Source organism: Marmota marmota, unplaced genomic scaffold (assembly GCF_001458135.2).
Source record: "Marmota marmota marmota unplaced genomic scaffold, marMar, whole genome shotgun sequence".
NCBI classification, from domain to species: Eukaryota; Metazoa; Chordata; class Mammalia; order Rodentia; family Sciuridae; genus Marmota; species Marmota marmota.
The window spans coordinates 12,748,929-12,759,199 of record NW_026000185.1 but is presented as its reverse complement, the minus strand read 5'-3'; the positions used below and the strand labels follow the sequence as shown (position 1 = coordinate 12,759,199).

Here is a 10,271-nt window from a genome sequence, read left to right as displayed (position 1 = left end):
GGTGGCCGGGGTGGGTCGTGCAGCTTGTTGCTGCGGGCGCTGAGCCGGGAAAGTCGCGTTCTGCCGGGATTGGCACTTTGCGGGGCACTGACCTCAGCCTTCTGTGCTTCGGGTTTCCTCCTCAGACCCTTTGGTTTTGTTGAACTTTAGGAAGCAGTTTGGATCTTCACGCTCGGCGCTTGAAACACGCTGTGGCTTCCGTACATAGGAGCTTTTGAAACTTTATTTTCAACTCCTGTACTTTTTAAAATAAGATTGTGAAATTTTCAGAGTACATATGAATCAAGTTTTAATGTGCTGTGTGATAGGTGAATAAGTTTTTGCATAATTCCATTTCCTCCTTTGCCATGGTTTTAGCAGCGCAAGGACTGACTGCAGCATTAACAAATTCAATAAAAAGTAAATATATGGAAAGAATCATTATTAGTGTGCCTGCAGTTTGTGTCCGTTGAAAGACACCATTCGTGGTGGCTTGTAATGGAAATGTTTCCCACTGTGGTACACTTGGGTTTGGGTACCTTAACCTGGTATAGGGAAATATCATAGGTTTTAGTGTATTTAATAGATGAACGTTAAGTAGCATTTTTGGATATGAGAAGGTTGAAAGTGAATTAACTTAAAGGACATTGTTAATAAGAGGGGTGTTGCTGATTTCAAATTTGGGAAACATTGCTGATGATTCTTGGCTTAAGTTCTCAATAGTGGGGTGTGCCTGACATTTTCTTTTGGATAGCTGGCACTTCCCGCCAATTCCGAGGGTTTATTATGTCTAATTTTATCTTTTATCATATTGTCTTCAACCATGAGTGTGCTGCATGGATTGTATTAAGAGTGGTACTTCAACACCCATATTAAATCATAGTGGGGAATTTTCCTGGGTGCCGGGAATATTGCATAGACTTAAAAAAGCTTCCTCACAAGGGGACTAGAAGGAAAAGAGTGGTACTGTGATGGCTGGATGTATATTACTGTTGGCAATTCCATTTTGTAAAACCCATTTTGTCTTCCTGAATAGCCATAATGGTGCGCATGAACGTCCTGGCTGACGCTCTCAAGAGCATCAACAATGCCGAAAAGAGAGGCAAACGCCAGGTCCTTATTAGGCCGTGCTCCAAAGTCATTGTCCGGTTTCTAACTGTGATGATGAAGCATGGTGAGTGTGTTGCCCTGTTTTGTGTCAGACTCTTTAAGGAACCAGTCCTGTAGAAATGGGGTGGGGGAAGTGTTGTCAGTCACACCTGGGAAGTAATACTGTTGAATTGTGGGTCTTGGAAGAGGAGTCATTTGTACAAATGAAACTGCTGAAGAGTCATGAAGCTTGTGTCTGGGAGCTAAGTGACAAGTCTTTGCAATACCGATAGGCTCCTGAGCTTTTTCAAGAGTTCTTTGGAATGGAAAGGAAGGGTTGTTGCTTTGTGTCTTTGACACAACTAGTCTTTGGAAGTGGGAAACTGAAGGGGCAAAGGGATTGTAATCCCTTTTAGAATTGCAGGTTGGTTTCTTTTGAGTGCTGCTCCCAGAATTTTATATAGTGAAAACTTAATTCTGGTGCACATCAACTGTCATTCCATGTGAGGGAGAATACTCTAGTAGGCAAGAGCAGGAATATTAAGAGAAGCGTGAAGGTTCAAGTCTGAAATTGATGTCTTTTATTTTATATGGTTTGTTACATTCCATAGGTTACATTGGCGAATTTGAAATCATTGATGATCACAGAGCTGGGAAAATTGTTGTCAACCTCACAGGCAGGTTAAACAAGGTAAGGATTGATTTACACACTGCAGAGCCTTAAGAATTCTCTAACTTTGTAAGGGTTTTTATAAATACGAATTAGTGGTGCCATAGTCGTTCATTTCTTTCATATCACATCTAACTTTGTTCTCCGGGGTGTTCGCAGTTGTCAGTTTCATGTGGCATGTGAGCTGTCTGAAGAGAGATGAGGGGTGATTACTGAAACTCTAGTGGTAGTGATATTTGACTTTTGGATTCTATATTGTCCACCTCAATGGTTTGAACTTGGGTAGCTTAACTTGGCCTTTCTCTTTAGGTGATTTTTTTTTTTTTAAATGCATCTTGTAACTTTGCATAAATGGGGTTCAGTGAATTGATTTAAAGGGCAATGTTCAGGCATGGGCTTCACTTGTGTCTTTGAGGTCTAGTCTGCATTTCAATTCGATTTATCATCAGTATAACCAGAGAGACCTATTTTTTAAAATTATTTTTATTAGTGCATTATAGTCATACATAATAGTGGGGTTCATTTTGAAATATTCATAAATGCACACAATTTACTTCCATATCAATCCCCAATGCTTTCCCTCTCCTCTCCCCTGGTCCTTTCCTTTGGGTAGACCTGTTTGATTCTGATCCATATGACTTTGTGATTGGATTGGTTGCATGTATTTGGGAGCTGGTGTCAGCCAGTTAGGTAACTGAGCTGCTACTCTGCTTTCTGCATTCAGGCTCATGCATAGCTTTTGGATTTGCAAGGAGCAGGTCCTGTAGTCCAACATAGATGGGTAAAAAGAACAGGCCAAGAAGTGGGTTTCCAAAGTCATGTTACCAGCAGTGGCTGGATTGGTAGGGTTATTTGATAATCCAGCTGGTTTTACAAAGTTGCTTCCTTGTATGATGAATGTGCATCATGTTAAGTAAAAACTACAGAATCTGAAGTTTTTGTGAAAGATTTGAAGAACTTTGCAAGGCTGCTTTTTGGTAATGCTGTTGAGGTGAACCCAGGGCAGCACAGGTTGTACTGCTGAGCTACATCCTCAGTCTCCCTTGCCCCCTCCCAGTTAATTAATTGGTTTATTAATTAATTAATTTTGGTGGGCTATCGGGATTGAACTCAACCACTATCGGGAGACACTCAACCACTGAGCCACATCCCCAGCCCTATTTTGTATTTTATTTAGAGATAGGGTCTCACTGAGTTGCTTAGTGCCTGGCTTTTGCCGAGACTTGCTTTGAACTCACTGTCTTCCTGCCTCATCCTCCTGAGTGGCTGGGATTACAGGTATGTGCCACTGTGCCTGGCCTGTTGATTTTTTTTGACAGGGTCTTGCAGAGTTACAGAGGCCTTGAACTTGGTCCTACCTCGGCCTCCTGAGTAGTTGGAATTAAGGTGTGCGCCACCATGCCCTGCTACAAGGCTAATTTTAAGTCTATTGTTTTGTTATAGTATTAGCCATTAGAAGAACTGAAAGTAGGGTTTGAAATCACCATTCTTTCTCATTCTGACCCTCACAGTATGTTTTTGAAGTGGAAAGGAATGTCTCCTAAGTGTACTAGTGATTTATAGAGTGGATTTTGTGAACGAAGTTCTTAAGTTAGTAGATGCTTGAACATTTGTTTTAGGATTGGCATATAGTCAAGTGATTCAAGTGTCAGATGCTCTTGTTCTAGGGGATGGTTACTGTGTCCAGTAGCAAAGAAATGGAATTAATTGAAAGAACTGCTTCTTTGTGCCTTCTGTCAGAGTCAATTGGGAACATTTGCCTGAGTTCATAGGACACTGTCACTCAGAAATGAAGTAATGGCAGTACTAAGTAGCTCAGTGCCTATTCTTAGATGTTTAAATATTTTGTATTTTTAGTTTCTAGGTTCACTATTTGACCCCACAGATTCATTTCTGTGAAGTGTGAAGATTGTCTGACCCTAGTCTTACTTGACTTGGGCTCTCAGCTCTCCAGCCCCCAGGATACACACTAGTGATACTGTGCTGCCAGTATTGCTTTCCTTCTCTTTTTCATGACTTTTTCTTGTGGGCAGGCGTAGTCTCGCTTTGATATTTGTTAATGACATTTACATCAGATTACACAGAATAGGTTCCCATAAAATGTTGGGTTGCTTTATGTTGCTTAGTTTTTCTGTTTAGTGGTGAAAGTGTAAACAATTTAATTAAAATTTTTTTTTTGTTGTTTCCCAGTGTGGAGTGATAAGCCCCAGATTTGATGTGCAGCTCAAAGACCTGGAAAAATGGCAGAATAATCTGCTCCCATCCCGTCAGTTTGGGTAAGTTGGTTTTCCTCAAATAGAAACATTAGTGCTATAAATCGCTGTGATGCAACTTGGTTGCTTTTTTTTTTTTCTCCCAGTCAGCTTGACTTAAAAATTAGCTCAGGTGCCACGTTGCATGTGTTAGGCTTTAGGTTCTGAGACACAGTCTAGACTGACAGCAGCAGAATTAAGGTCCACTTTGATGTCTGCTTGCTGCATATAGTGCAGTTCCCATCTGTGTAACCTGTGATTGCTGGACTGGCTTCTGAATCCCGGGCTTTGAAAGAAAGCTTGAGTTGAAAATCTTTCTCATAATCCTCATTTTCCCACTTGAAAGCAATGAGAGCCTTGATTTCCTCATCTGTAAAAATGGTAATGCAGGTTGCCACCCCCAATCCAGAAATCTGAAATGCTCCAAAACCAAGAACTTTTTTGAGTATCAACATGATGCTCAAAAAAGTTTCGGTTTTTGGATTAGAGATGCTTTGAATACTACCTGACTTAATTCTGGTAAAGCTCTTCAGGATCTGAAACGGTAAATGCTGTTGTGGTTAAGAACTGAAGTCCTCTAAGTCCCCCAATTGTGTTTGTGATATGGGTGAATATGGTCTCACTTAATGATTGTTACTGTATTGGATGTTCTTTGGAGAATTAGTTCTGTCCAATAATGATGCTAATATGTTGCATTGGTCTCATAGTAAGCCATGGGGTAAACTCATGTCTCTTACCCAAGTGCAAAAAGTGGCAACGTTTTAAGTTGAAGGAGTTTCCTGCCTTTGCTTTTAGTTAAGCTTAAAATCTCCATGTTTGCAGAGGTCAGGGCTCTGAATGTGTAGAGATGGGGTCTCTGGATTTGGATCTTTGGTTTCAGGAGTCATGTTTGCATGCTGCTGGCCCAGATAGTCCCCAGCTTGTGTGGCAACATCAGTGCCCATGTGGCTCATAGGGAGGCACGCTTACCCACTGGGAGGCGTGGCGTTTTTCTTCTGTAGCAGAAAGCAGCTGCATGTTAACTGTTAAGCTCACCAGTCTTGTTTTTTTTTTTTTCCCCACTTCATAGTTTCATTGTATTGACAACCTCTGCTGGCATCATGGACCACGAAGAAGCAAGAAGAAAACACACAGGAGGAAAAATCCTGGGATTCTTTTTCTAGGGATGTAAAATATACATATAATAAAATGCCTCACTGGACTCTCCTTCTACTTGGTTGTTTTGAGCTTTCATGGCAGTGTACAGCTGCTGTGCTAATTGGTGAATGCTGTTTCCCTGGAGTGACCAAGATAGTCTTGCAGTTATACCATGTCATGGTTCACCTGAGAATGCTGGGATGGCCCTAGGTTGTTGAATATGGGTTGAGGTTCAGGTTCTGGAGACTTAGTTTATACCCTGGAAGGACTGGTGACTTTCCTGTGGAGCTTGACAACGCATTTTATGCACTGTTGTAAATATTCCTAAAAACGTGGTTATCACTTCTGACTATGTAAGTGCTCATAAGACAGGCAGGTAAAGTCCACAGCTCCCCGACTCATCTCACAGTAAACTCTGTGGCATGTCAGTAACATTTTAGCTGTATGTGTTAGTAAAAGAGTCGCTTTTTAAACATCTTTGGGAACGCTGAGAGGCGTGGCATTTTTCTTCTGTAGACCTGTCACAGCATGGGGCGGGGGCTGTTGGCTCATTTTGTTCTGTCTGCAGTTAGTTGGCAATAGCATCAATCTGATTTCCTTGTGTTACAGGATGGTTTCTTTGCATTTGAATTGTTAGGAAGATTTCAGGGGTAACAGATAAAACGAATTCCTGGACCTGGAGACAGTTTGGACTCCTTTGCTGGAAAGTGTTTTTAAAAGAGCTCAACCACCACAGAGCAGCAGGGGAGATAGAGTAGGGCTGTGTCACCCTCTGCCCAGCCACCAGCCCAGTGCAAATTAACAAGGACCACATTAAGGCAAGGAAATTGGACCACTGAATTTTTACCAACAGTTGAAATTATAGCATGTAGTTGGTCATAAAAATGGGTTTTTCAATTGTGTATCTTTTTTTTAAAATATTTTTTCAGTTGGACACAATACCTTTATTTCATTTATTTTTATGTGGTGCTGAGGATTGAACCCAAGGTGTTCCACCTGCTAGGCGAGAGTTCTACTACTGAGCCATAATCCCAGCCCACGCAATTGCATATCTTTACACTGATTTATATTTATTTAATTTACTTGAATATCAAGTCAGTGTAGGCTAGACTTGATTCTGTGGGTCTGGCCAAGGAGAACTGTCCATGTGGACAGAAGTTACGTGCCAGGCATGGGGTGGAAAGAATGGGGGAGTTGACAGGCCCATTCTGTTCCTCAGTTGTCTTCTATGGGCCAGAAGATGATGGGATTGGACTTTGGGCTTTGTAAGACAGATCTAATTACAGGGTCTGGTGGACCTATCTGATGTTACCTAGGTTGGACATTTTCAGAGAAGGCTGAGTTTACTTGTCTTATGAAAAAGATACTTTTGGTAACTATGCCTTAAGGGCTACTTCGAGGGTGGGTCAAGTAGTTCCTCAGAAAGCACTGTCTACCTGAGTAGAGATGTGGTCCCTTGTCAAGTCATCTAAAGGGGCTTATGAGAACTCAAGTTTTCCTAATTTCCTAAGATGGGGTGTGTTAACCCAGCTGGCTGAGTACAAGGGGGAAAGGAAGGGTTTCTGGGGAACTAAGTTTCTAGTTTTGAGAAATAGAAAACCAGGCTTAGGGATGTGTTTGTGCAAAATTTATTTTTGCATATTCTGCTAGTACCTGGATCTCCACTACAAGCTTTATTCTGGTGTTCCTGCAGTCAGTGGTCGAGTTTGAGGAGCTTACTTGAGCAGCCATGTGAACGATCATTTCAGTCTCACTGCTGATGAGGAGTGTGGGCTCCAGCCTGGCATTGACTACAGGACTTTTCTTACCCAGATCTGGCAGCAGTGAGTCATCTCTTTTGCCCAGAGTGGAGTGCTCGTGCCATTCTCATTTGAGATGATTACAAGGAGGCTCTCAGCCCAGATTATTCTGTATATCAAAAGTGTACAGTTTTGTGGAGTTCACAGCTCAGCCTGAACATGTGCCAGGAAAACTAAAAAAGCAGTCTGTGACAAGTGTGGGGAATGTTGTGATTGCTACCTTACAGAAGAGAGTCCCAGGGGAAATACCTATTTTGTAAAAGGGACAAAATTCTCTTAATATGCATAAACATCTCCCTTTCCACAAAAGCCCAGCTCTTTAGTATTTAACAGCATTTTCAGTGTTTACTTTGCCTGGCTATGATGGCTCTGTAGTGGGAGTTTAGAGCCTGCTGCTGCTGTTGGTCACCATCTTGGCAAACACTTGTTAGGACTTGTTCTAGAAGGGGCTCAGGCCACAGAAAGTGCCAGCCGAAGAAGCTGGGAGTGCAGAGCTGGTGGGAATGCACTGTCACAGGGCAGACCTGGTGCAGGTGCTGGGGACATAGCCACACGTTCAGTAGCTGGGTGGCCTTCTGAGAAGGGCCTTGTAAGATGTGGGAGGTAGCCAAGAATGCCAGACACTGGCCCTGGGCATTGGGCCAACACCAGCCCCTTGAAAACGAGGCATGGTTGAGGGCGTCTCATGTTTAGAAACCCATGAGGAGGAACGCGGCTTCTGGCCGTGCTGTCCTCCATTGTCTGTCATGAGGGCACTGGGAACCTCCCTCACCTGCCAGGGGAGATGGAAACTGCTTCGTAGTGTTCACCTCTAAGCACTTTACTTCACAGTTGTGTTTGTCAGTGAGTTGGGGGCCCGGAGGGTCTTCAGAGAGCTGACGTAGGCTCCAGGGAGGCAGGGACTAGGCTGTCCTGGTGTTTTGTTTTGATTTCCTTTTGCAGTGCTGGGAGATGGAACCCAGTGCCTTAATAAACCCATGTGGATTGAATCATCAGCTTTTCCCAGGTATGGACTTTTAAATTCTGAAATAAGGCCTAAAAATGGCCTTTTGTGCAGCTCCTGTGTGTCCTTTGAACTGGCCAGAGTTGAGAAGAAAAATCTGAATAGGAAGAAAGTACCAGACCAGTTGATGGATTTTTTTAAATCCGAAAACACTTTTTTTATGTATTGGGGTCCTGGGGATTGGACCCAGGGAGGGGCACTTCAGCACTGAGCTACATTCTTTTGAGATGGTCTCTTAAGTTGCCATGGCTGACCTCAAACTTGGCTTTCCTCCTACCTCTGCCTCCTGAAAGCTGGGATCATAGGCATGCACCACTGCACCTGGCTCAGTGATACATTCTTTTATTTTATCAAGGAAGCAGATGGCCTTGGCCTACGTTTCTGACACCCTGTAAGTAGATAAGTGACCTGAGGTTGCTTGGCAGGGCCTAGCCCTCAGAGTTTGAGGGGCTGGGCTAGTTTTGTATTCCTGCTGCCTGCATGACTTGCACAGGGCCAAGTTATACTCTCTACCCACCCAGCATTCTGCCACTGCTGGCCACCAGGCGTCCTGGTCTGGGGGCAGGAGGGAGTGATGGCATCTTGGATGGTCCAGGCCCACCTGGACATAGTATGAAAAGGGGCCCCAGCACCTGCCCTGTCCCTGGGCTCTGGGCCTAGGATCCACAGATAGGCGGATAGGTGTCCGGTACGTGAAAAAAGTGCAGCACTTAACACATTAGTCTAGACATCCCATAGAGCCTTTGATAGAGGCTGAGAGAGAGTCACACAATTCAGAAGACTGCAGAGCACGCTGAGGGCCTCCTGCACACTCAGCAGGTTTTGCGCACCAGTGCGTGCTAAGTGTCTTTTAGAGGCTCTTTGGCTTTGCCTCAATGGGAGGAACGCCAGAGCCAAGAGCACTCACTTTCTAAGAGGCCTCTCCTTCGCTCCAAGCTGGGAGCTCACTTTCCGCTTCTAGCCACTTTTCAGTGTGATGCACTGTTTCCCAAAATATGTCTGCTCCTCCTGCGTCCACCACGGGCTCCACCTTGGAGTCTTGGCTTCACCCTTCCTGGAATACCTGTGCTTCTTCCCTGACACCTTCCTAAGAGCCTTAAATGTCACTTCCACGGTAAATCTTCCGCTCAGGAGAATGTATTTTTATACTTCCTCTCACCTGTCCTAAAAGCATGCCCTGAGAAGGTAATGCAGACAGGATAATGCCAAAGGACAGACGTGATATCTTTGTCATGGTTTTGGAACCTGGGAAGTTCCAAATGGGTGGCGAGAACTTGGGTTCTACTTCCTTAAACGCCACATTCTTTGGAGAGGAGGAGGTCTGCTCCTCACAAGGGCGGAGAGTAGAGAGCTCAGACTGAGAGGGGCCCAGGTCTCCATCTTATCAGGCACCCTTTTTGTAAGGGTGGCCCTCCAATGGCCTATCACCTCTTAAAATTCCCACCACTTACTATGAGTGGCCATTAGATTTCAGCAGCAGATGTCCACCTAAGGGTGTTGCATGTAGTATCTAATTTCAGCTCAACACTTCCACATCATGGGTACCATTTTCTGCTCCAATATTTCCAGTTACAAAAGGGAAGCCCAGAACATAAAGCCTTTTGTCTAACATGCTAGAAAGTGATCAAGCCAGAGTTTAAATGCTTCTAGCCCTCAGTCTGCTCCATTTAGGCTCTATCTCATGTTCTCATCTCTCCCACTGTTTAGAAGATGTTTACTGTGGCTGGGCACATCTGTGGGCTTGGAGCCTGGAGATCTCTTAATACATGAGCTCTTCAGGGCAAAACCCGATACTTATCTGTGTATTTCCAACATCTTACCCATCAAAGGGAGTGTCACCATCCTTTTAAAAACTCAGTGAGTTGGCAGTGGTGGTACATGCTTGTTAACCTCAAAGACTCAGGAGGCTGAGGCAGGAGGATTGCAAATTCAAGAACCATCTGAGCAATTTAGCAATACCCTGTCTAAAAAAAAAATGTAGCTCAGTGTTAGAGTGCTCCTGGGTTTAAAAAAAAAAAAAAGAAAAATCCTATAACAAAACATCTCTGACCCTCATGGTCACTGGACAGGATGCGTAATCTTCACGCCTGTAATCCTAGCAATTTGGGAGGTTGAGGCAGGAGGATCACAAGTTCAAGACTAGTCTCAGCAATTTAGTAGCTCACAATAGTAAAGTGCCTCTGTGTTCAATCCCTAGGGCTTTTTTTTTTTTTTTTAGTATAGTCCTAGTTAGTGCCTCTTTTACATCCTCGAGTCCACAGGATCCCTGAACCACAAACTCTGAAAGCATCCAGGCAATAGAATGAGATGTGGGCAGGATTCTAGTTCAAAATCACTGTCTT

At 43.7% G+C, this 10,271-nt stretch overlaps 1 protein-coding gene across 2 annotated transcripts in view; it reads left to right on the top strand.

The window, feature by feature from the left end:
• Nucleotides 1-5,202, top strand: part of Rps15a (ribosomal protein S15a) — a 6,002-nt gene extending 800 nt beyond the window's left edge. For both annotated transcript variants that reach the window (XM_015491105.2, XM_015491106.2), the window contains exons 2-5: nt 1,016-1,153; nt 1,680-1,759; nt 3,929-4,014; nt 5,060-5,202. In XM_015491105.2, coding sequence (XP_015346591.1) covers nt 1,021-1,153; nt 1,680-1,759; nt 3,929-4,014; nt 5,060-5,153 — 393 coding nt within the window. In that variant the 5' untranslated portion in view covers nt 1,016-1,020 and the 3' untranslated portion in view covers nt 5,154-5,202. The remainder of the gene's footprint in view (nt 1-1,015; nt 1,154-1,679; nt 1,760-3,928; nt 4,015-5,059) is intronic.
• The last annotated feature ends 5,069 nt before the right edge of the window (nt 5,203-10,271 follow it).